The sequence below is a fragment of the Typopeltis vanoorti genome, chromosome 19 (assembly GCF_054136105.1).
Source record: "Typopeltis vanoorti isolate ZY-2024b chromosome 19, IOZ_Tvanoo_1.0, whole genome shotgun sequence".
Taxonomy (NCBI): domain Eukaryota; kingdom Metazoa; phylum Arthropoda; class Arachnida; order Uropygi; family Thelyphonidae; genus Typopeltis; species Typopeltis vanoorti.
Genome location: NC_143567.1, coordinates 58,053,301 through 58,080,513, shown reverse-complemented (window position 1 = coordinate 58,080,513; position 27,213 = coordinate 58,053,301). Strand labels below are relative to the sequence as shown.

At 37.2% G+C, this 27,213-nt stretch overlaps 1 protein-coding gene across 1 annotated transcript in view; it reads right to left on the bottom strand.

Annotated features, from left to right (window-relative positions):
• LOC150096146 (uncharacterized) overlaps positions 1 to 27,213 on the bottom strand; it is a 283,232-nt gene that overhangs the window by 157,994 nt on the left and 98,025 nt on the right. The window contains exon 13 of the mRNA XM_090409625.1: positions 20,179 to 20,258. Coding sequence (XP_090265751.1) covers positions 20,179 to 20,258 — 80 coding nt within the window. The remainder of the gene's footprint in view (positions 1 to 20,178; positions 20,259 to 27,213) is intronic.

Genomic DNA, 27,213 nt, shown 5'->3' with positions numbered 1-27,213 from the left:
GACATTTCATTACAGAGCCTCAATTTCCATCTCTTTTATTGGTAAACTTTCACTAAAAATTGCAAATCTCTTGAAATCTCATGACATTAGAGTGGCCTTCAAACCCATTATGACAGTATGAAATGTTACGCTCACCCAAGGACCACAACCCTTTCAACAAACATCCCAGAGTTTACAATATTACATGTTCTTGTGGCTTTAATTACATAGAACAAACATTGAGAAGTTTAGAAATAAGACTAAAGGAACATATTGGAGACATCAATAACAACAGAGAAGACAGTTCAGGCCTGGCATTCCATTTCTCCCACACTACCCAACATTAAACAGGATAAGAGCTCCATGCCGTATGTAGAAGACAACTTCAGCTCCCGCAACATCAAAGAGGCTACAATGGTAATCTACTCAAGGCACTTTAAACAGAAACCAAGGGATGATTTGCGTGGCATTTGGAAGTCACTCATTAGATCTTTAAACGCATCAGCCTTTAATTTTTCTGAAACTATCAGACGCACTTGGTGAACAATGACTGACCATGTGCTGTGCCAGCATCCACATATTTCTGTTGTACTTGTATTCTTGTGTAACGGTTCCTACACATTTGGTGTTTTTTAGTGAAGTAATGATTTTTATTTAATTCTTGCTGTATATTTGTATGTTCATCCCAACCCAGACGAAGCCACTAGCTTAAGTGACAAAACTAGTAGGGTTATTAAATCATTATGACCAATAAACTCAGTGTTAGTTATTATTTTTTTTATTACATCCTTAAGTCCTCTGAGGAGCACTTAATGGTTGTTGTTGGCTAGCCTTAGCTGTGTGTTCTGCAGGAGGTCTAAGAATTAACGTTTCCCAAATCTTGGGAAACATTAATTCTTAGGCCTCCAAGCACAACACAGCTAAGGCCAGTGTGCTGAAGCATAATATATATATATTTTTTTTTCCCCAATTTGATTATGTGCAAGATATCCAAGGCATGGTCAGCAAGCCCTGACTATACATACTTACAATGACAAATGTATTTTTTATGTTCTTCTAGGTAGACATTAGCAAATCTCCCAGTTTGACCATAACATGATAAGTTGAAGGAACACTGCACGCACCTGGAATAGAGAGGGGAGGTAGAGGATCCTTGGGAGAGCAAATGAGGGCAATTAGCTTCAGGTAAGGTTTGAATGCAATGCAGAGATGGCACTTTTTTTTAGCGTTCTGGGTACTTTTTTTTTCTGAGGAGCACAGGATATAAGCAACAATGATGCATTACTATAGTCAGCATGTTGAGAGGGACATTAGGATCAATTAATTTGTTGATCTTTTTGGTACTGTCTTATTCCATTGGACAGGAACGTCTGGCAAAGCAATAAAGAAGGGTTCAGTAGTAAGTTTAGCCTTGGTAGAACAGAGATTGGAGGCTCTATTAACAACAACACAGTTCTGATAAAACCATATTGTTGAGAGAGGGGGGGGGATGATGGGAAAGTGTGTATACCAGTGTGGGTGGGTTTTCTGTAAACTGAGAAAGAAAGGGTGCTACTGAGAAGATGAGTGATTCGAGTATCCAGAAAATGCAGGCTATTATTGTTTTCTTTTTCTATAGTGAACTGGATTCTGTAGTGTTGTCTGTTGTGATGGGGGAGGGGGGAGGGGAGGAGGAAGGAGCCTCATGTGTCTGAGCCATGTGGCCAAATAGAGTGCACATTATTAATGTATCTTAGCCAGATAGAAGGTTTGAGAATAGCAGTATTAAGAGCATGTTTTTCAAATGCTTCCATATAATAATTCGCTAGATGAGAGTATCCTCAATCTCTTTATGAATAGCATCTTACCAAGTGAAGTAGCCAGAATGAATGGTAAAATTAAAATGTTCAATGATATCAGGGGTGGAAAACATGCTGCATATAGAACATGGAATTTGCAACTTGCCAATAATATCAGAATTGACATAGCGAGCATCCTTTCTCAAGCTTTGAAGAAATCTCTCTAACAGCCATAATTATGCAAAGACAGTAGCATAATAATCACTAGAGCTGATAAGGGTAATTCTACTATGGTCATCGACAGTGAATTTAATTGGAAAATGTGTTGCTCAGAGACTGTACTACTCATAAAACACTGGATTATGATCCCACTAATTCTCAAAAGAAAACATTAAAAAGGCTTCTTAAAAATGTCATATCATGGCCTCCTGAGACAGTAAAAAAACTCAAACCATTAGTCCCCCCCCCTTGCATATTATGGATGCCAAAAATTCATTAACACAATAATGCTCTTTGTCAATCCCATGGTAGATAGTACTGACTCCCCTTGCTTTTAAGTTAGCCAAACAGTCAGCTAAATTCTTAATCCCACTTAGAGGTTATTCTTCTTCTTTTACTAAAAATTCCACTCATTTCAAATCTTTAATCCAAAATTTAATTTTAGATAATAATGATATTATCTAAAATTAGGCATTGACATCTGAATATTGGTGTCGACTGGTGTCAAGGCTAGCTGGTGAAAGGACGTACTGTCGGAGAGCTCCTGAAAGATTTGCGATTTTTGTTGATTTATTAATATTTTGTTAGATTTAATTGTGTAATTTTAGTATATTATTGTAGTTTTATTAGTGTAGTTAGTGTACTAAAGTGTTTTATAACATAATCTATGTCGGGAAGTCGCCGCTAGAGGGATTCGTAGCGTGTAGTGTTCGTGAAAGCTCCAGATAAGATAAGCATTATTTTCAGTTATCGTTGATAAATTTACTTTAATATTACGTAGTTTTGTTTGCCTTGCATATCTTAGTGCGTCTGTTTGTGTGTTTTTGGTGTTTATAATTTATAATTTGATAAAATACGTTACTAGTAAGTATGGCTCCAGTACGAAGGAAAATGGCAGCCAGTAATGATGGTTCGCCATCTTCTTTCAAGAACGGTAATGTAAAGGAGATGATTCAGTGTACTATCTGCGAAATGTACGCTTTGCAGAGTGCGGTCAGATGATAATAAAGGAGTGAATGTGTGTAGAAAATGTAGGGAGAATGAGGAATTGAAGTGTATTTCGGATTGTGAGTGTGATATTTTTGTCAAACTTCAGAATGAAGAAAATAGGGATATGACAAGAAATGGCAAGGTTGTACCAGAGAATTATGAGAGTGTGAATGTAGAAAGTGTGAATGATAGTATTAATGGTTTTACAGAGAATAAAAAAGATGAGATAGATGCAATAAGTGAGATCGTGTTGTTGAATGGTGCGATACAAAAGGCAAAACAGCAGCTAGAGCGTATGAGCAAAAGTCGGCTGAATGAACCAACCAATAATAAAAAGTATGACAGGAAAAATAAGCGTATGAGTGTGAACATGAACAAAATGAAGGATAGAGTGCTGTATGGAGACTCGTTAGTATGAGGCGTGTTAGTAGAGGATTTGACAAAATCGTACCAACCTGGTGCGACCATAAAGGATGTAACTGAGTCTATTAGAGAGCAAAAGGAAAGGGTGAAAGAAATGATTGTTGTGGCAGGTATGAATGATTTGAAAGGAGATAAAATGGAAATGATAGAAGACCTGAATGAATTGTTTGAGATAGCAAAAGAAAAGAGTGAGAGAGTTAGAATGATTAGTCTTTTTCCACAGTATGACAGTGAAATGTTTAAAAGGAGGGCCATAATTGCGAATGACTTTATGCGTGGGTTATGTATGACGAGTGGTGTGGAATTTGTGGATGTGTGGAGCGAGTTCGATGGGCGAAAGGATCTATATAAGATGGATGGCTTGCATTTGAATGGTTATGGTGTAAGGAGACTTGAGAAAGTGTTGCTGAATGTAATGGATGTGCAAGTTCAGGGAAACTAGATTTATTAAGGGGGGGGGGGTAGATATACAGTCCTTAGGGAGGCAGTTGAATGTATGAATGAATATAATATGCCCGAGCGAATAAGTACAACAAATCAGAGTGGGATAGTTAATATAAGGCATCAAGGTAGGGTTGGGGCTAATGCGGGGTCTTAAATTCATGTACACTAATGCTAGGAGTATTAGGAACAAGAAGGAAGAGTGTTTGGCCATGGTTGGCACTTCAGACCACAGGTTATTGGTATTAGTGAAACATGGCTGACTGTAGATGATATAGCTAGTGGGATTGAATGTGATGGGTATAGTGTGTTCAGGAATGACAGGGAGAATAAAATAGGAGGAGGAATATTGTTGATGATAGCTGATGAGCTACAGCCAAGGAGAATAGAAGTTGAATTGCAGGATAGAGAAAAGAGCACATTTGAGGCCATCTGGTGTGAGATTGTGGCTAGCAGAACTAAATATACAATTGGGTGCTGCTATAGACCAGGTGATGGAAAAGATGGTGGTGACAGTATGCACAAGCAAATAGAAGAAATGAGTGGAAGGAGGGTAATTATTATGGGAGATTTCAACTATGGTCGCATTGATTGGAGTGAGGAGAGGACACACGGGAGGAAGGAATTGAATTTTATGCGGTTATTAAGGGATAACTATCTGCGACAGCATGTAATGGAAAATACTAGGGGTCAGAGAGTGCTTGACCTAGTAATTACATCTGAGGATTTGGCTGTAACAAATATGACCACATTGCCACCAATTAGTGAGAGTGATCATAGGGTCTTGACTTGGGAGGTGGCTAAAGGTGTGGAATTTTCAATTAAGACAGGGTACATGTGGAATTATCAGGCTGGAAAGTATGACAAGCTTAGGAGTTTGATTGGTTCAGTGCCATGGCATGTACAACTGCAAGGACTAGAAGTTGATAGTGCATGGGAGGCAGTTAAGAAGTGTTTGCATGAAGCAATGGCTGACTGTATACCTAGAGTCCGAATAATAAATCAAGTAGGAGTTAAATGGATGAATAACACCATTAAGCTTGAGCTGCAAAAAAAAAAAAAAACTATGGAGGGAATTTAAGGAGAAAGGTGACCGGCAGGCACATGAACGGTATAAAGCGCAGGCCAGAAGGGTAACGAGTGTGGTAAGAAAAGCAAAAAAGGATTATGAAAGAACATTGGCCATGCAGGCTAAAGAGAATCCTAAACAGTTTTTTAGATATGTAGCAAGTAAAAGGAAAAATGTACATGGCAGAATGATTTTAAAGAATGCTGATGGTAGGGAGGTAACTGAATCAGTTGATATAGTTGAGTTACTGAGTGAGCACTTTGCAAGTATACAGGGTGTTCGGGATAAATTTGACAGTTTCGTAAGGAAAAAGAAAATCTTCTTTGTATCTATTAAATTTAATGAATTGACAAAAAAACATTACAGGCACAGTTAATTACAATACTATCAACAAGATTTACTCAAAATAACCACCATTAGCATCGATCACAGCTTCAATTCTGCTTCGGAACCTCGAACAAGCTGATGCTACAGTCTCCCTGGGAAGGGCCGCAAAAACTGTTTTAATTTTATCCATTAACTGGGCTTTTGTATTACTGGAAGTGCGATTGGTGTCTTTTTCAACTGCGCCCCATACAAAATAATCCATGGGGTTAAGGTCTGGGGAGTTTGGAGGCCAAACATTTGGGCTGGTGAAGTCGTAGAAATTTTCAGACAACCATTTTTGACTTTTCCCAGAGGTGTGGCAAGGGGCCGAATCCTGCTGCCATACATATGGCCTACCATTGGCTACCCTTGTTATCCAGGGCTTGACTACAGTTAGCAACTCCACGAACAAAGCCCGAATTCCAATGCCAGGGTTCTTCAACACCTGTTCCTGCAGATTTGCAAGGAATTCTGCTGTACGAACGCAATCAGATCGTCTGCTAGGGATCTTTCTTCTTGCTACATCCTCGTAGTCACCATTGCAAGTCTCTAGTTCATGCCTGATTGTTTTTACTGTATTCAGGGAGCATTGGGCAGCAGTCGTAATATCCTTATTTTGATGGCGGGCACGAATCATCATGATACAAGTTATTCTCTTCCATGATTCAGGTGGGTTCCAGCTATCCATCCTTTCTGACATCTTGTATATGAATGAAGAAGGGTCCAAACTTTTAAATGAAGAGAAGTGTGTGTTAATACATGTAACTTATGGAAAAATATAATTAATTATAAATATGTCAAATTTATCCCGAACACCCTGTATATCATCCAGGTGGTGGCATTGCAGAAACGAATAAACCAGTAGATTATACGGGAATTGTGGTGAATGAAGTGGAGGTGAGTAGTCTATTGCATAACCTCAATGTCAATACATCTGTGGGATTGGATGGTATACCAGCTCGTGTCGTACGAGAAGCAGCAAAAGAATTGTCAGTACCCTTGACCATTTTTTTTAATTTGGGTCTCAGGTCTGGGTTAGTCCCGAGGGGGTGGAAAGAGGGGAAAATAGTTCCACTGCATAAAGGTGGTTCCAAGACTGCTGTTGTAAATTACCGACCGATTAGCATATCAGGAATCATTGTCAAAGTCTTAGAGAAATTAGTCAAGAAAAGAATACAGGATTGGATAGATGAAAATGGGATATTGTGTGAGGGACAACATGGTTTTGTGAAGGGTAGATCATGCCTCAGTAACTTGCTCACGTTTTATAACACAGTGACGGCTGAACTGGATAGAGGTAATGGGTTTACAGTGATACTACTGGACCGTGCCAAGGCCTTTGACAGGATACCACATGGAACCCTAATCAGTAAACTGGAGCAGATGGGTATAGATATAGGGTTGGTGAGATGGATAGGAGGGTGGTTGAAGGAGAGATATCAGAGAGTGGTTTATGCAGGAGTGGAGTCTAAAAGACGGCTTGTGACTAGTGGTGTGCCGCAGGGCTCTGTTCTTGGACCACTGCTTTTCAATTTGTTCATCAATGATATAGGAAAGGATTTGAGAGGAAGTGTTCACTTGTTTGCTGATGATGCAAAGTTGGGTAGAGCAATTGTGAGTGCACAGGATGTCAAAATTTTACAGGATGATTTGGATAGTTTGGAGGACTGGGCTAGGAAAAATGGATGTCAATTTAATGTGGCAAAGTGTAAGGTTATGCACTTTGGGATGAAAAGAATAGCAGCAGTATATTGCATTGGTGGAACCATAATCCAGGAGATTGATGAGGCCAGGGATTTGGGAGTGTTGGTGGATAGGGAATTGAAGTTTAGGGGGCACATTGCAAAAGTGACTAAATCAGCTCATCAAATCATTTGGCTTCTGAAAAATACTTTAACATGCAGAGACAAACAAGTTGTTGTTCCTCTGTATCGAGCCTTGATAAGACCCCATCTGGACTACTGTGCCCATAACTGGGCACCAGGGTTTCTTTGTGATGGGGAGGAAGTGGAGAGGATCCAGAGACGAGTGACCAAGATGATAGAAGGTCTGTGGAATGAACCTTATGAGAATAGGTTGAAGATTTGTGGGTTGCAGAGATTGGACGATAGGCGAAGGAGGGGTGATATGATTGAGACATTCAAATTACTGAAGGGTTTCTATAAGATTGATCCAGAAGATATTTTTGAAAATATGACTGGTGGTGGGAGGACTAGGGGCCATGCATGGAAGCTGGGCAAGAATGTGGTTGACAAGGGAGTTAGAGCTAGGTTTTTTACTTGGAGAGTGGTGAATGAGTGGAATAAGCTTCCAGAGTCTGTTGTGGGTGCTACGACCGTGAATGAGTTCAAGGCAAGGTATGATAGATACTGTGTCAATGTCGAATAGTTGTTCTTGACATGATGTTAGGGCCTCCCTCGATGAGTCTGTTGACTCCTTGGAGTTGCCCGGAACAACAACAACAATAATAATAATAATAATAATAATAATATTATAATAAACTTTGATGTCACCTCTCTTTGTACTGATATTCTTCTTGCTCAAACTTTAAATTTTACTAATAAAAATGTACCCCCCCCCCAATATCATCGAACTCTTTAATTTTACCATTCATTCTGGCTACTTCACTTGGAAAGCTACTATTCATAAACAGACTGAGAGTATAAGTCATGGGCTCTCCTCTCTAGCTAATTATTATATGGAAGCATTTTGAAAAACATGCTCTTGATACTGCTATTCTCAAACCTTTTATCTGGCTAAGATACATTGATGATGTGTATTCTATTTGGAAACATGGCTCAGATACATGAGATTCCTTCCTCCTCCATCTCAACAGACAGCATCCCAGAATCCAGTTCATTATAGAAAAAGAAAATAACAATAACCTGCATTTTTTAGATACTCTAATCATTTGTCTTCTCAATGGCTCTCTTTTTTTCTGAGTTCACAGAAAACCAAACCATACAGGTATACATACATACATATACAAATTTTCCAGTCAGCCACTCTCAACGATATGGTGTTAATGGCCTTGTTAATAGAACCTACAATCTCTATTCTAGCTGAACTTACACCTGAACTCTCCTTTATTTGCCATACTTTCCTGTCCAATGGCTACAATGAACAAATTAATTGGAAGAGTGATAGTAATACTATCACTGTTCCATGTATCCTGCACTCCTCAGAAAAAATAGCCAGAACTCTAAGAAAAATACAATCTCCATATTGCATTCAGGCTTTATCTGAAGCAGACTGCTAATACTTGCTCTCCCAAGGTTCCTCTACCTTCTCTCTCTGTTCCAGGTGTTTACAAAGTTCCATGTTCCATCAGCTTATCATATTATGGTCAAACTAGGAAATATGCTAACATCCGCCTAGAAGAACATAAAAAATACATCTGTTACCATATGTATGGACAGTCAGGGCTTGCTGACTATACCTTGGATATTCACAGAATCAAATGGAAAAATACTACTATGCTTAACTACAAAATATACAAATTTGAAAGACTCTTTTGAAATCAGCAGCAGATTTAAAAAATCATCGATTTCCGTATATGTACCCTCAAGGGATATACCTTGACAGCACTACACTATTATGAGGGTGGGGGACAGAAAACTTCTGATAAACACCTGGAACAAAAATGATATTAAAGCAACTGATATAACCACAAGAAAAAACATATCTTAAAACCCTTTATCCCCCCCCCCCCCACCATGTTCCAATAAATTGTAATAATTTGTTCTTTTTCTTTTAGGATATATATAAAAACATGTGAGAAGTTTTGAAGAAATTCGAACACACAGAGGTGTGGGCCATTACAATTTTTCATGCTGCAAAAAATGTCTGCAACTAAGATTCATTAAACTTTGTGAGAGACTTTAGAGGGCTATATCCCAGCATATCTAACAGTTACCAGATGGGTGGCCAAGTTTAAAACTGGCCATCCTGAGACAACAGATGCCTGCAAGGTCAGGAAGTCCTTCCACAGCAATTACACCAGAAAACATTGATGCAGTGCATGCCATGATCCTTGATGATAGATGAATACTAGTTAAAAACATTCCAAAGACTCGAGGGTTATCCAGGAAATGAGATGGAATCATTATCCACCAATATCTGAACATGCAGAAACTCCCAGCAAAATGGGTCCCCAAATGTTTGAATGCCAACCAAAAGAGAGAACATGTGCTGTCATATCAAAGGATTTTGGGTCATTTTGAGAAATCGGCTGCAAATGTTTTGGCTTGTATTGTGACTATTCATGAAACATGGCTTCATCACTATGACACAGAGACCAAACAACAGCCAATGGAGTGGAGACACAAAGGTTCTCCACGGCCAAAGAAGTTCTGAACCCAAAAGTCATCAGGGAAGGTTCTTGCCATTGTTTTTTGGGATATGGATGGTGTAATCCTCACCAAATACTTCAAAAAAAAAAGGTGAAACTCTTATAGCAGCAGTTTATTCAACAGCTCTGAAGGAAAAATGCCATGGGAAACTGAGCAAGGCATGTTGCTTTAGCAGGACAACACACCTACTCACACCGCTCATGAAACCCAACAGATAATACACAGCTTGGGCTTTCAATGTCTGCTTCACTCACCCTATTTGCCAGGTTTGACCCCATCCAACTATTACCTATTTCCAAATTTAAAGAAACACTGGAAAGGAACAAAATTTATCACAGATGATGAAGTCATATCTGCAGGTGAGAACTGTTTGTGCAACAAGGGAAAGATTTTTTTTCTCAGAGGATTGAAAATGATGTGGCAGCATTGTAACAAGTGTATAACACTTCATGGGGAATATGTAGAATTATGGGTAAGTTACATGGTCCTACTACAATTATTTCATTGTGATTATCACAACTTTTCAGCATACCCTTGTAAGTTTACATTATTATTAATCTCTGATCCATTAGTCCATTACTTGTCAGTGCTCCAGTATTGCCATATCTGACATTCATGCTTCTAAGACACTTCTCACTGAATCTAGATCTTATTCTTTCTCAGGGTCTCTTTCCTGCCATCTTGGCATCAACACCAGTTTTGCTAACCTTTTCTCGCCCATTCCATTTAAGCGACCATATCACCTTATATTAGCTCTGTTTACACATTCTTGAATGCTAATAATGTCAAGTTCCTTTCTAATATCTTAATTTTTAATATGATTTTGTCATTGATGCCATCTTTGGTTTTTACGTGTTACTTTATTATTTATTATTTAATCTATGATTGAGAATGTTATTTCTACCATAACTCTCAGATTCAGTAGCTTAAAACTAGTTTGAACACTGTCTTGTATACTGCTAGTTTGGTATTTTGGCTAATTTCTCTCTTATTCCATATAAATTTATTCAGCTGGCTACCTACCCTACCAGCTTTTCCTCTTCAGTGATCTCTTCCCAGATTTGACTTGCCATCTTCACTAAAAACTGTGTCTAGAATAGCTGAAATATTTTACATTGTCTATAAGTTCTCCATTCAGAATGCAGTTGATGTGTTCCATGTTTCAGCCTATTTTCATAGTTTTAGACTTTAACAGCTGTTATTCGATGTAGTTAGAGAATCCTGTAGACTTGCACTAGAAACTTTTTTTGTTTGTGTTTTGGAGTACATCAATATCTGCATAAAGCAAAGAGATAAGTTTGACATGCCCAATTCTAATATCAGGACTAATGTCACTTTCTTTCATTATGTGATCCGTATAGGTGATGAATAAGAGTGAAGATAATGTGCATCCTTGTCTTGCCTCTAATTTTGCATCAAACCATTTTCCTGTATTTCCTTAAATTTCTAACTGCTGACTTAGAACTTAAATATAGACTATGTATTGCTCTGTATAATGTTCTATTTACCCATCATAAATGTAGTGTTTGGAAAAGCTTTTCTCTGAGTCCCCTTTAATAAATTTAGTTTAATCCTTTATCCAAGTGTAAGCAAACAAAGTTTGCACCTGAAGTAGCCTCAGGACTGAGGCAACTCGTGATAAAGGTGGACTAAGCTCTCATCACTTGTCTCAGTATCTCCCATAACGCAAAACACATCTCCTTGCGGACATGTATAATGCTATGCATTAAGGGAAGGGCCACTACCCAGACCGGTTTCGACCTTTATTGAGGTCTGTCAGTGGCCAGACCCAGAGGTGGTGATACTAAGGTGGAAGTAATGGAGAAGTCATATTTACCTATATGAGTTGCCAAAAGGTGTCTCACCTTATTATTAAATTACTCTGGATTTAGAGAAAGATGTTGGAAGTTTTTTCCACTTGGTTAGACTATAATAAATTTAGTTTAATCCTTTATCCAAGTGTAAGCAAACAAAGTTTGTGCCTGAAGTATCAGGACTGAGGCAACTCGTGGTAAAGGTGGACCAAGCTCTCATCACTTGTCTTAGTATCTCCCATAATGCAAAGCACATCTCCTTGCAGACATGTATAATGCTATGCATTAAGGGAAGGGCCACTACCTAGAGGGGTTTCAACCTTTATTGAGGTTTGGGGTCCCCTTGTCATATGCCTTTCCAGATCTCCAAAACTAAAGTGAAAATCTGATCTTGACAACCACTATTTGTCCTGAACCCAGCGTGTTCTTCTCTAAGTTTCAATTCCACAATCTTTCTCAACCCCTTTTCAAGTATACTTACATAAATTTTACCTAGAACACTTAGTAGAGAAATTGTTCTTTAATTCTCACATTAATCTTTATTTCCTTTTTTATATGTACAAATTATGAGGGCTGCATTCCAATCGTCTGGAATTTGAGATTCTAACCAGGCCATCTTTAGCCACTGCAAAACTTTTATATCTTCATTCTTAAATATTTCTGATCGAATATTATCTATTCCAGTTGCCTTTTTTTTTTATGGCTTTTTCTACCTTAAGAATTGATATGTAATCTTCTTTGTATTTCTCTTGAAAATGTTTTACTACTGTTTTGTTTAACAGTCTTTCAAAGTAATTACTTCAGAGAGCTATGATATCCTTATTGTCTATTTTCATTTCAACTTTATTATATTTCATTCCTTTTACAGTAATCTTTCTTTCATTTCTAAGCTTTTTCAATACCCTTTAGAACATTTTGCCACCTACCTGATATTTATTTTCCATATTCTTACCAACGTTTTCCCATGACTTTTGTTTAGCTACTTTTACACACAGCTTAGCTGTCTTAAATTTTTCTCTGTATTCTTATGAGACATCTGCCAACTTATTTGCTAGAAACTTTGGATATGCTTTCTTCTTTTCCAGAACATCATCATCATCAAATTCCTGCTATGTACCCTCAAGGGGTGTACAGGATATGATAGTACTACATGAAAAATTTACATCATTACTAACTTTCTATCTACAATTTTCCTCCAAATCAGTCTGTTACTTGTCAAGACTCCAACATTATCAGATCTTATATTTCTATTGTCTAAGGCACTTTGTACCGTATCAATCCACCTATATCTTGGTCTTCCTCTGGGTCGTTTTCCTGCCAACCTGGCAGAGAACACTTGTTTTGCTAATCTTTCCTCTCCCATTCTATTTCAGTGACCATACCACCTGAGATTAGCTCTGCTAATGCATTCCTGGATGCTGACAATGTCAAGTTCTTTCCCAATATCCTCGTTTTTAATATGATATTGCCATTGATGCCATCTCTTCACGACTCTAATCTTTCTCAGGACTCTAATATTTGAGGTCTCTAGTCTTTGGTCAAGTGTTTTACTTCTGACCAAGCTCTCAGATCCATAAGTTAAAACTGGTTTGAACACTGTCTTGCATACAGCTAATTTAGTGTTCCAACTAATTTCTCTCTTATTCCATATGAATTTATTCAATTGATTTCCCACCATACCAGCTTTGTTGATTCTGTTGTCTATTTCTATATTTAATTTACTATTTTCACTAAAAATCATGCCTAAGTAGCTGAAATGTTTTACTTGTTCCACAGGTTCTCCATTCACAACGCAGTTGACATTTTCAATGATTCTGCCTATTTTCATTGCCTATGTCTTTTTATTGCTGATCTTTATACCATATCTATTACAATAGTTATTCAATTTAGTCAGAGAATCTTGCAGACTTGTAGCGGATTTATTTAGAAGTATAACATCATCCGCATAAAGCAAAGAGCTGAGATTAACATCTCCAATTTTGATATCATGTTTAATTCCACTTTCCTTCATAATGTGATCCATATAGATAATGAATAACAGAGGGGATAATGTACATCCTTGTCTCACACCAGATTTAACATTAAACCATCTTTCTGTACTTCCTTCAATTCTAACTGCTGACTTACAACTCAAATAAAGACTAAGTATTGCTTGATATAATGCCCCATTGACACCATATAACTGCAGCGTATTAAATAGCTTCTCTCTTGGCACCTAGTCATGTGCCTTTTCCAAATCGACAAAACTTAAATACAGATCTTTGTTATATTCTGTTATATCTATATTCTGTTATATCTATATTCCTATCGTTGCTATTGTTTTTATCACTGTATTCTACACTCTCCCATATAGTTACTTCCTTTCCGGCTTCTGTAATAGTTTTCTGATAAGTTAAAGAAATCAGCTATCACTTTCCTTTTCTTAAACAAACCATGGTTCACGCCGCTCCCAAAATTTTGTCACGTGTAACCCTTTCATTCATTAAGGCTCTGTCTATGTATGGGACAAGGCCCTAAAGTTATGTCCTCTGAGACAGTCTGCCTGTTAAATATTGACGAATTTATTTTTTTGCTGCACCAGCCAATGCAGAGGATAGATAAGACTCTTATCCAAGGAGGCTATCTCAGAATAATACACAGTAATAAAATTTCAAACTCTAATCTAACTGTTCTCACTTCTCCTTGTTTTACATGCAGTCATGACCTGAAAGATTAAACTACCTTCATATGTCCCTCCCGCTAGGTTCGTTAGTAATTTTATGAGTGGCTATTTGAATTCATAAAAAAGGCTGGATTCAGGCAGATGATACAAAACATATTTATTAAGGCTTAAGAGATGAAAAATATAAGGTACATGATTAACTTAAGCACCTTCCTAACAAAATTCTGATAACAATACTAACACTATAATGCATAAATCATAACTTGGACCATAGAGTTCCTATAAACCTACAATTTTCCAGCTTAAATTATCTTATCATCAATCACCAAGGTCACTAATCATCTCTCACAATATATCAACGTTATTTCGCATACAGATCGTTTCTAGGGAAACATTCTTCCAAACAGGGACCGGTTACTGCCAAATGGGATAATCACTAAAGTTCTCTACAACTTGTCCATTCATAAATTAACCTACAGAGTTCACTCATATCTTTAATTGGAAATCAGATATTTTAACATTCTATGTTACCATCCCATGGAATGACTTTCTGTTCTGTTTTCAGCCTTGTCTGGACATCAAGGCACCTTTGTGGGCTACCGTTCTTCGGGTCACTTATGATAGCAGCACGATCAGGTTCTCTGAGTCGATAAGGCGATGTGCCGTTCTGGCCTTTCTCTGGAACCGCAGGACCACATCTATATCATCGGTCACTCAAGCTAGCTATCTCTTCATAACAGAATAGCTAAGCTATAGCTTAGCTATTCTGTTGCGAAGAGATAGCTAGCTCTGCCTTGCGAACCTCGATAAGCCTTTCATGACTTCTACAGGCGACCCGGAATCATCCCGTTGGCGGAGATGGAGAGCCAACGTCCAAGAGCGCAGAAACCAGGAATTTATTTAAGGTTATTATTTAATTAGAGTATCCCATTCTATGTATTGTGTGAAAGCAAGTTGAGTGTGAGCTAAAGTCCAAGGGTCATTTTAACCATCCAGTACATCCTATGGACTGAGGGAAGGAGAATTTATAAGGAAAGCGAAGCTAGTACGCATTCTCGGAAGAACGCCATGCACAAGTGAATGAGTGCCGTACGGTAATCAATGTAATTAAGCACAAGAATCTCCGAGAAAGAGAGGGAAAATATAAGGGTCAGGCTCCGCCCCCCCACGAGGCTTTTTTGGGTTCCTGGTTTCTGTGCTCTTGGACGTTGGCTCTCCATCTCCGCCAACGGGATGATTCCGGGTCGCCCGTAGAAGTCATAAAAGGCTTATCGAGGTTCGCAAGGCAGAGCTAGCTATCTCTTCCTAGCTATCTCTTCGTAACAGAATAACTAAGCTATAGCTTAGCTATTCTGTTACGAAGAGATAGCTAGCTCTGCCTTGCGAACCTCGATAAGCCTTTCATGACTTTTTCACGAAGAGATAGCTTCGTAACAGAATAGCTAAGCTATAGCTTAGCTATTCTGTTATGAAGAGATAGCTAGCTCTGCTTTGCGAACCTCGATAAGCCTTTCATGACTTCTACGGGTGACCCGGAATCATCCTGTTGGCGGAGATCGAGAGCCAACGTCCAAGAGCGCAGAAACTAGGAACCCAAAAAAGCCTCGTGTGGGGGGGAGCCTGACCCTTATATTTTCCCTCTCTTTCTCGGAGATTCTTGTGCTTAATTACATTGATTACCGTACGGCACTCATTCACTTGTGCATGGCGTTCTTCCGAGAATGTGTACTAGCTTCGCTTTCCTTATAAATTCTCCTTCCCTCAGTCCATAGGGTGTACTGGATGGTTAAAATGACCCTTGGACTTTAGCTCACACTCAACTTGCTTTCACACAATACATAGAATGGGATACTCTAATTAAATAATAACCTTAAATAAATTCCTTCGTTTGACTCTGTACCAAACGGGTTAAGTGACGCATTTCTTAGACTAGACATTTCTTCAGTTTTGCCTTAAATTATAATGTACATTTCAATTTCTATGCCAAAACACAACATTCTCTGCCTACAATTGAAGGTAGTTGTTCCTTTAATTTATATTAATATTTATATAATTAATTCAATTAATTAATATTAATATTTATATAAATTTATAATAATACTTTAATTTTTTTTATCGTCAATTTTTGATTATTCAGGATACAACAATTCCCATGCTTTCTCGACTATTTGTCGTAAAGTGAAAGATTTGATCCTGACAGCCTCTATTTGGCCTGAATCCAGCTTGGTCTTCACCCAGCTTTTCTTCCGCAATACTTCTCAATCTCAAGTATACTTGCATAGATCTTGCCAGGAACACTTAGTAGGGAAATACCTCTGTAATTCTCACATTCAGTTTTATTTCCCTTTTTATATATGGGTACTATGAGAGCTCTACTCCAATCATCGGAAATTCGTCCCTCTGTACAGGCTTTCTGAACTATGCCGTGCAGTCACTGTAAGACTTTTATACCACCATACTTCAGTATTTCTGGACGAATATCATCTACTCCTGCTGCCTTTCCACATTTTAGGCCTTTGATGGCTTTTTCTAATTCAAGTATCGATATGTATTCCTGACTGCATGCCTGGCCAGTGTTTTTTACAACTGTGCTGTCATCACTGCTTGTTTCAATTAGCAATTTTTCAAAGTAATTACTCCATACTTTAAGGATATCTTTTTCTCCTGTTTTCATGTCACCTTTATCATCTCTAACTCCTTTTACAGCACTCTTTCCTCCATTCCTAAGCTTCTTCAACAACCTCCAGAATATTTTGCCACCTTCTTGATATTTATTTTCTATATTCTTGCCAAAGTCCTCCCATAACTTTTGTTTAGCTAGTTTTACACAGTGTTTAGCATTCTTGCATTTGTCACTGTATTCTTAGAGAATACAGAGACAAATAAGCTGACTTATTTGCCAGGAACTTTTGATATGCTTTCTTCTTTTCCTTCACTGCCTCTTTAACTTCATGTGTCCACTATGGAGTTCTAATTTTTCTATCCTTGCAGACAACTTCACCGCATACCTCTCTAGCTGAATCAATCAGGGCTTTCTTCAAGGCTTGCCACTGAATTTCCAAGGTTTGATTCCTGTTCTCAAACTCTTTCATTTTTTCTTCAATAATCTTTGTGTATTTTAGTCTACAGTTCACATCTGAGAGTTGCTCAACTTTTATTCGCTTTAAAACTTTCTTACATGTCATTCTTTTCAATATGAAATTCAATTTTATCCTGCTCAAGACTAAATTGTGATCACTTCCAATTTCAAATCCTCTGTACACTCTGGTGTCCTGCACCAGGGAAAAAACATCACTATCAACAATAACATAGTCAATGAGACTTTTCTTATTCCTTACCTCTTCACTCCATGTGAATTTGTGCACATTTTTATGTTGGAACATTGTGTTAGTAATAACCAGTCCATGTCCTGAGCAGAAATCCAACAGATATTTACCATTATTATTAGCTTTGCTCTTTTCTCCAAATTTTCCCAAAATATTTCTGTATGTCTCACAATCATTTCCTACTCTGCTATTTGGAACCCCAACAAGGACAAACTTTTCCTTTTTCATTGTGTCAGTTGCTTTTTCTAAAGCTTCAAAAAAATTCCTCCATGAATTTTTCTCCTTCAAAAAATTCTATGGTCCCACAGAAGGTTCTAAGGTAGAACCTTCTGTGGGACCAAAGGCACAAATAAGTCTCATTGTCCAGTTACCCATTCTCATACTTGCCCACATTACTCTACTTGAGACTGACTGCCATTCAAGAAGATTAGCCTCGTACTTTGTGTTGAATACTATGGCTACTCCTATTCCTCGATTGTCATTGCCTGAATATAACATTTTGTATTTATTGCTCAGAAAGATCTCACCAGTTTTTGTCTTTTTTGTTTCAGTCACCCCTATTATGTCGATCTGGTACTTATCTAATTCCTCAGCTAGCTCCATTTCTTTGCCATGCAGGCTTATGTTGATAGTACCGATCTTTAACTCTGGTGATGGAGTTGGGGTTTGTTTTCAGATTTGTTCCAGTAGCTGACTTTTTGCTGTTCTCCCTGGTTCCCTGGTGAAAACAACGGGGCCTTGTTTAACCGGGCGACACCCCAGCCGGCATGAAATTTTGTCATGTTGTACCATCATTTTTTATTTTGGTTTAATCAATAAGAATACAATTTGGTCGGCTAAATCATAAATTGCCTGCCCATCCTCGTTCGTTCAGTATCCAAGTAGATAACAGGGTGCACCACGAGAAGGTGAGGATTGGACATTAGGTTAGAAGCCCTGGTCGGTTCTCCACATTCCTTTAAAGGCTATGTGGAGGTCTCCTAACTGCTTCTTTAATTTCTTGTGTCCACCAAGGGGTTCTTATTTTCTATCCTTGTAGACAACTTCACCACATACCTCCCTGGCTGAATGAATTAATGTCTTCTTTAGAGTTTGCCACTAAAGACAAGGTTTGGTTCTTGTATCAAACTGTATCAAATTTTCTTCCATAATGTTTGTATATTTGAGTCTACAGGTTATCTGTAAAGCTGCTCAACTTTAATTTTTTTTAAAACCCTCCAACATAGTGTTCTTTTCAATGTAATATCAATTTTTATCCTGCTAGCACTAAGCAATAGTCACTTCCAATTTCAAGTCCTCTGTATCTTGAACGAGCATGAAGATATCACTATCAGCAATGACTTAGTCAATGATGCTTTTGTTATTTCTTGTGTGTTCTTTTCACGTGAACCTGTGCACATCTTTATGTTGGAACATTGTGTTAGTAATGACTAGTCCATGTCCTGAGCAGAAATCCAGCAAATGCTTATCATTATTATTAACTTTGCCCTTTTCCTCCAAATTTACTCAAAATGTTCCTACATGCCTGGTGGGATTCATACTCTGCTATTTAGATTTTTCCAACGAGGACCATTTTCTTTATGTCAGCTGTCCATTCTAATGACTCAAAAAATTCTTCCACTTCTTCCTTAGAAGGGTCTTTTGCAGTATCGTAGGCACAAATAAGTTTTATTGTCCATTTCCCCATTTTGAGGATGCCACTCTACTTGAAACTGCCTTCCAATCAAGTTTATCTTCATGTTTGGTGTTGAATGCTATTGCTACTCCTTCCTTTCCTTGAATTTATTTCCTGAATAATATATTCTATGCTTATTATTTAGTACAATTATTTTAAAAAGTCAGCAAATTTCTGTATTTTTTGAAATTTTAATATTGTTTCCCCGATGATGTCTCAGTGACTGAGATCGAATATAGGAGTGAGTAAACGTGCTGTTTATTTATATGTGCTATATTTATTTCATTAAACCTTAAAATGAGTCAGTGAATCTCAAAGGAATCAGAGTATCTAGTATCGTAGGCACAAATACGTTTTATTGTCCATTTCCCCATTTTGAGGATGCCACTCTACTTGAAACTGCCTTCCAATCAAGTTTATCTTCATGTTTGGTGTTGAATGCTATTGCTACTCCTTCCTTTCCTTGAATTTATTTCCTGAATAATATATTCTATGCTTATTATTTAGTACAATTATTTTAAAAAGTCAGCAAATTTCTGTATTTTTTGAAATTTTAATATTGTTTCCCCGATGATGTCTCAGTGACTGAGATCGAATATAGGAGTGAGTAAACGTGCTGTTTATTTATATGTGCTATATTTATTTCATTAAACCTTAAAATGAGTCAGTGAATCTCAAAGGAATCAGAGTATCTATTTTCTTAGAACATGAAACCAAGCTCTGAATCCTTTGAGAAATTATGAGAAGACAACAACAAACAAGTGATAATTTGCATGGAGAAATTGCATATAGTGCAATAAATACAATTGCTGAATTTAATTTGCAGTGTTAGTCAGTCACTAGTTTATACTTTGTTCACAGTGCATCACTGGGCTTCTGAAGAAGGAATTCCTTTCTTTTTTTTTTATGCTGAAATAATGAGTGAAATCAACTGAATGTGAATAAAATACATACATATGCTTTGAAAGTGTTATTACTTTGTTATGAATTGCATAAATTATTCTGAAGCAGCGAATGCCTTTGACAAAGAAAGGTATATTTCTAGAATATCATGAATAAGGAAACAAAAAGATCATGAACTTACTGTGGAAGCACTCCTCTTCTAATATGTGACTTCACATATGCAACTCCATTTGCAGAAATATGAATGTCTTGCTTTAATTTCTAAAAACAAATAAAACATTCTCACATTATTTACATTTGATTTAGGGTGTTTGATTATACAGTAAAAGCTGATTATGGTGTCTTGGAAAACCACTGTGCAATATGAATTTGAAGAATCCCACCGACAATTAGTTCAGTGGATTAAAAACCTATAAAATTATGACTTTCAACAGAGACTAGAAAGTATAGCTTTTTCAAACTCCAAAGCAACAGACTTTCAATAAACCTACAGTAGGCATCCCCCCTCCCCTTACCTGCAGGAGATATGTTCCAAGATCCCCAGCAGATACCTGAAACTGCAGTTAGTACCAAACCCTATATATATACACACTCTGTTTTTTCCTATACATACATACATACTACCAATGATAAAGTTTCATTTATAAATTAGACACAGTATAAGAGATTAACAACAATAAGTAATAATAAAATAGAACAATTATAACAATATACTGTAATAAAAGTTCTGTGAATGTGAATGGAATCTTAGCAGCCTCATTATATGATTTATTTTTCTTTCCTTATGAAGTCGAGAATCACCTTTTCACTTAAAGTTAATATTTTCAGACCGTTTTTAACTGCAAGTAACTGCAAACCACAGAAAGCGAACCTGTAGATAAGGGGGATGGGGTGGAACTACTGTATTAAGAACTTGGTTTATATCAATGAAGCACTTTACATAGCTTAGAAGCTCCCACAGTTTCATGGCATAACATGTAATTACGAGACTTAATGACATGCAGTGTTTCAAGCTTTGAACATATAAGCTATGAATTAAAATCTTTATCACCTTTTCATTTTACATTACAGCGAACCTAAAACTAACCTAAAATCATTACAAAGTCTGATTTAAACTCCTGCTTTGTGAAATGCTTATGGTAAATAATACCTCATCATCATCACAAATTCCTGCCATGTACCCTTAAGGGGTGTACAGGATATGATAGTACCACATGAAAAATTTACATCATTACTAACTTCCTATCTACAATTTTCCTCCAAATCAGTCTGTTACTTGCGAAGATTCTAACATTATCAGATCTAATATTTCTGTTGTCTAAGGCACTTTGTACAGTATCAATCCACCTATATCTTGGTCTTCCTCTGGGTCATTTTCCTGCCAACAATCTTGCAGAGAACACTTGTTTTGCTAATCTTGACATTCCTTGCCCATTCTATTTAAGTGACCATACCACTTGAGATTAGCTCTGCTAATGCATTCCTGGATGCTGACAATGTCAAGTTCTTTCCTAATATCCTCATTTTTAATATGATATTGCCATTGATGCCACGTTCTGTTCACACCTCTAATCTTTCTCAGGACTCTCATATCTGCAGTTTCTAGCCTTTGGTCAAGTGTTTTACTTCGGACCAAGCTCTCAGATCCATAAATTAAGACTGGTTTAAACACTGTCTTGTATACAGCTAATTTAGTGCTCTGACTAATTTCTCTTTTATTCCATATGAATTTATTCAATTGACTTCCTACCATACCAGCTTTGTTGATTCTGTTGTCTATTTCCATATTTAATTTACCAACTTCACTAAAAATCGTGCCTAAGTAGCTGAAATGTTTTACTTGTTCCACAGGTTCTCCATTCACAGCGCAGTTGACATTTTCAATGATTCTGCCTATTTTCATTGTCTTTGTCTTTTTATTGCTGACCTTCATACCATATCTATTACAACAGTTATTCAATTCAATTTAGTTAGAGAATCTTGCAGACTTGTAGCGGATTTATTTAGAAGTATAACATCGTCTGCATAAAGCAAAGAGCTGACATTAACATCTCCAATTTTGATATCATGTTTAATACCACTTTCCTTCATAATGTGATCCATATAGATAATGAATAACAGAGGAGATAATGTACATCCTTGTCTCACACCAGATTTAACATTAAACCATCTTCCTGTACTTCCTTCAATTGTAACTATTGACTTACAACTCAAATAAAGACTAAGTATTACTTGATATAATGCCCCATTGACACCATATAACTGTAGCGTATTGAATAGCTTCTCTCTTGGCACCTTGTCATATGCCTCTTCCAAATCGACAAAACTTAAATACAGACCTTTGTTATATTCCCATGCTTTCTCGACTATTTGTCGTAAAGTGAATATGTGATCCTGACAGCCTCTATTTGGCCTGAATCCAGCTTGTTCTTCACCAAGCTTTTCTTCCACAATTCTTCTCAACCGTTTCTCAAGTATACTTGCATATATCTTATCAGGAAAACTCAGTAATGAAATGCCTCTGTAAGTCTCATATTCAGTTTTATTTCCCTTTTTATATATGGGTACTATGAGAGCTCTACTCCAATCATCGGGAATTCGTCCGTCTGTCCAGGCTTTCTGAACTATGCAGTGCAGCCACTGTAAGACTTTTATACCACCATACTTCAGCATTTCTGGCTGAATATCATCTACTCCTGCTGCCTTTCCACATTTCAGGCCTTTGATAGCTTTTTCTATTTCAAGTATGGATATGAAATAGAAAAAGAAATAGTAAAAAAAACACTCAACAGGCATACCTGACTGTATGCCTGTTGAGTGTTTTTTTTACCACTGTGCTTTCACTGCTTGTTTCATTTAGCAATTTTTCAAAGTAATTACTCCATACTTCAAGGATATCTTTTTTTCTCCTGTTTTCGTGTCACCTTTATCATCTCTAACTCCTTTTATAACACTCTTTACTCCATTTCTAAGCTTCTTCAACAACCTCCAGAATATCTTACCACTTTCTTGATATTTATTTTCTATGTTCTTGCCAAAGTCCTCCAATGACTTTTGTTTAGCTAGTTTTACACAGTGTTTAGCTTTCTTACATTTGTCTCTGTATTCTCTAAGAGCACAGGCTGACTTATTTGCCAGGAACTTTTGATATGCTTTCTTCTTTTCCTTCACTGCCTCTTTAACTTCCTGTGTCCACCATGGAGTTCTGATTTTTCTATCCTTGCAGACAACTTCACCACATGCCTCTCTAGCTGAATCAATCAGTGTTTTCTTCAAAGCTTGCCACCGAATCTCCAAGATTTGGTTGCTGTTCTCAAACTCTTTCATTTTTTCTTCAATAATTTTTGTGTATTTTAGTCTACAGTTCATATCTGAGAGCTTCTCAACTTTTATTTGCTTTAAAACTTTCTTACATGTTATTCTTTTAATACCTAATCTTTGTTATTAAATGTCATATTTGAAAGATGTATAAATATACCTTAATTCAAATAATGATTAACGAATCCTTTATTCCATAAGAAAGAAAGAAAGGATTCTTTAATACCTTTCCAATCAATTGTGAAGGGTGTTAAGAATATGATCTAAGAGGTCAGTTTTACCAAAATTGTTAAATTTAATGTTTAAATTCATATGCTGTTTCTACTGCTCTCCTAATGCTGACAATCACTCTGATTCTTTGAATGTCGAATTTCTACTATTCAACTTTCCTAATAGCAAAGTTATTGTCCTTGGACACTTGAATGTTTACAACACCAGCTGGCTGCCTTCTTTCAGCTGTCTAGATCAAGTAGGTAGAGAGGCTGAGACTTTTGCAATTATAAACTATCACACAAATGGTTCATATGCCCGGAATACCAGACTACACTAACCACTTCCCAACACAAACATGCCAGATCTCTTCCACACTGGTGACTCATCTAAGTATGCTGTGAATACTGTCTATCCTCCAGGCAGTTCAAACCACAATCTAGTGCAGAGCTCAACCCACCCCCTCCTCCCAACATAGAGCAACACACATACAACTACTCATCCACACATTGTATAGCATCACAAGAAAGAAAACTGGGATGATCTTCGCAACTTCTGTGCCTCATTTCCTTGATCAGATTACTGTTTCCAGTTATCTGAGATAAACCTATGTGCAGAGTGAATCACCAAAATAATTCTTATCACCATAGAAACATTTATTACCTGCTCCATCCTAAACTCCTGTTCCCATCTAAGTCTTGGTTCTCCCACAGGTGTGCCAAAAGAATGGTGACCCACAGGTGGGCGCCATAGGAGTCATGGTGGTAGGCCCCCCCCTCCCTTAGTGTGTATATATATATATATATATATATAAATTCATCACATATAAATTCATAGGAAAAAGAAAACCAGGACGTCGTCTTAAACGATGACTTCTAAGGTCGGAACAGGCCATGCTGGGCCTAAATCTTGATACGCATGATGATGATTCATCATATTTGGTTTCAAAATCCCACATGTCATAATGTGGGTCTATTTGCAAATGTAAAACAAGAAGTCAACTTTTACTATTGCAAACACTGTTATAACAACCTATTCTTGTGGTTCCTACAGAAAGTTTGCTATAGTGAGATTTAAAAGTTATTATTTAATGTTCATCATCAGCCTGTACAGCATCAAATTTGACATACAGCTTCTTCTTATCATAAATTACAGCAACATAAGTGTTTAGTTGAGCTCTCCTATACCCACAGCTCTTATTAATTTTATCTAAATGGCCAAAGAATCTGATATAATGGCAAAAGCTAGGATGAGCAAATTTTGTATGTGATTTCCACAATCATACCTCTGAAGAGAGGTAAAGGCTGATTAAACTCTTCTGGATTTTATCTAAACAGTAAAACCAACTTTGGTATACAGTTACTTTGTATTAAAGGAACATATATGTTTGACTAGTCCTTTTACATGAGAAGTCTCAATGAAACTCTTGCAGATTTTACTAAATAATAAGGATTATGGATTATTAATTCCAGTAAAAGTTAGCATTTTTTGTGTGATATTTAACATATATTTTACTTTCTAGTTTGTTTTTAGTGGTATTATTCAGTGCTGCTCACAATTAAAAACTTATTAATTCTGGGTTGGATTCAATAAGTAACACTGCAAAAATTGAGTGGAGTTTCCTGCAAATCTAATGCATGGGCACTTCCTTTCACATCTATCACCATGACAATGTTGTTATTTAACACAGCTGTTGTGTCAGTAGATTAAGTTAAAAACAAATGCACCTGCATTCTGAATGAACAGTCTTGTGTCATGAAGTCTAATGCTACCTATTAGCAAATGCTATTCACCACAGCAAATTTCCAAACCTTCCAAATGCTCACAGTACCAAGCTAAAAAACATCATTACTGTTATTGGGGGTCAGGATTTTTCAACTTAGAGCATATCATGCAATTTGGGATTTAGCCGACCAAATTGTATTCTTATTGGTTAAACCAAAATATAGAATGATGGTACAAGATGACAAAATTTCATGCCGGCTGGGGCGTCGCCCGGTTAAACAAGGCCCCCGTTGTTTTCGCCAGGGAAACAGGGCGAACAGCGAAAAGTCAGCTACTGGAACAAATCTGAAAATAAACCCCAACTCAACATCACCAGAGTTAAAGATCGGTACTATCAACGTAAGAAGCCTGAATGGCAAAGAAATGGAGGTAGCTGAGGAATTAGATAAGTACCAGATCGACATAATAGGGGTGACTGAAACAAAAAAGACAAAAACTAGTGAGATCTTTCTGAGCAATAAATACAAAATGTTATATTCAGGCAATGACAATCAAGGAAAAGAAGGAGTAGCCATAGTATTCAACACTAAATACGAGGCTAATCTTCATGAATGGCAGTCAGTCTCAAGTAGAGTAATGTGGGCAAATATGAGAATGGGGAACTGGACAATGAGACTTATTTGTGCCTATGGTCTCACAGAAGGTTCTACTAAGGTAGAAGTGGAGGGATTTTTTGAGGCTTTAGAAAAAGCAACTGACACAATGAAAAAGGAAAAGTTGGTCCTTGTTGGGGATCTAAATAGCAGAGTAGGAAATGATTGTGAGACATATAAAAATATTTTGGGAAAATTTGGAGAAAAGAGCAAAGCTAATAATAATGGCAAATATCTATTGGATTTCTGCTCAGGACATGGACTGGTTATTACTAACACCATGTTCCAACATAAAAATGTGCACAAATTCACATGGAGAGAAGAGGCAAGGAATAAGAAAAGTCTCATTGACTATGTTATTGTTGATAGTGATGTTTTCTCCCTGGTGCAGGACACCAGAGTGTACAGAGGATTTGAAATTGGAAGTGATCACTATTTAGTCTTGAGCAGGATAAAATTGAATTTCATATTGAAAAGAAGAACATGTAAGAAAGTTTTAAAGCGAATAAAAGTTGAGCAGCTCTCAGATGTGAACTGTAGACTAAAATACAGAACGATTATTGAAAAGAAAATGAAAGAGTTTGAGAACAGGAACCAAACTTTAGAGATTCAGTGGCAAGCCTTGAAGAAAACCCTGATTGATTCAGCCAGAGAGGCATGTGGTGAGGTTGTCTGCAAGGATAGAAAAATCAGAACTCCCTGGTGAACACAGGAAGTTAAAGAGGCAGTGAAGGAAAAGAAGAAAGCATATCAAAAGTTCCTGTCAAATAAGTCAGCTTGTGCTCTTAGAGAATATAGAGACAAATGCAAGAATGCTAAACACTGTGTAAAACTAGCTAAACAAAAGTCATGGGAGGACTTTGGCAAGAATATAGAAAATAAATATCAAGAAGGTGGCAAAATATTCTGGAGGTTGTTGAAGAAGCTTAAGAATGGAGGAAAGAGTGCTGTAAAAGGAATTAGAGATGATAAAGGTGACATGAAAACGGGAGAAAAAGATATCCTTGAAGTATGGAGTAATTACTTTGAAAAACTGCTTAATGAAACAAGCAGTGATGACAACACAGTTGTAAAAAAACACTGACCAGGCATGCAGTCAGAAATACATGTCCATACTAGAAGTAGAAAAAGCCATCAAAGGCTTGAAATGTGAAAAGGCAGCAGGAGTAGATGATATTCGACCAGAAATGCTGAAGTATGGTGGTATAAGAGTCTTACAGTGGCTGCACTGCATAGTTCAGAAAGCCTGGACAGAGGGACGAATTCCCGATGACTGGAGTAGAGCTCTCATAGTACCCATATATAAACAG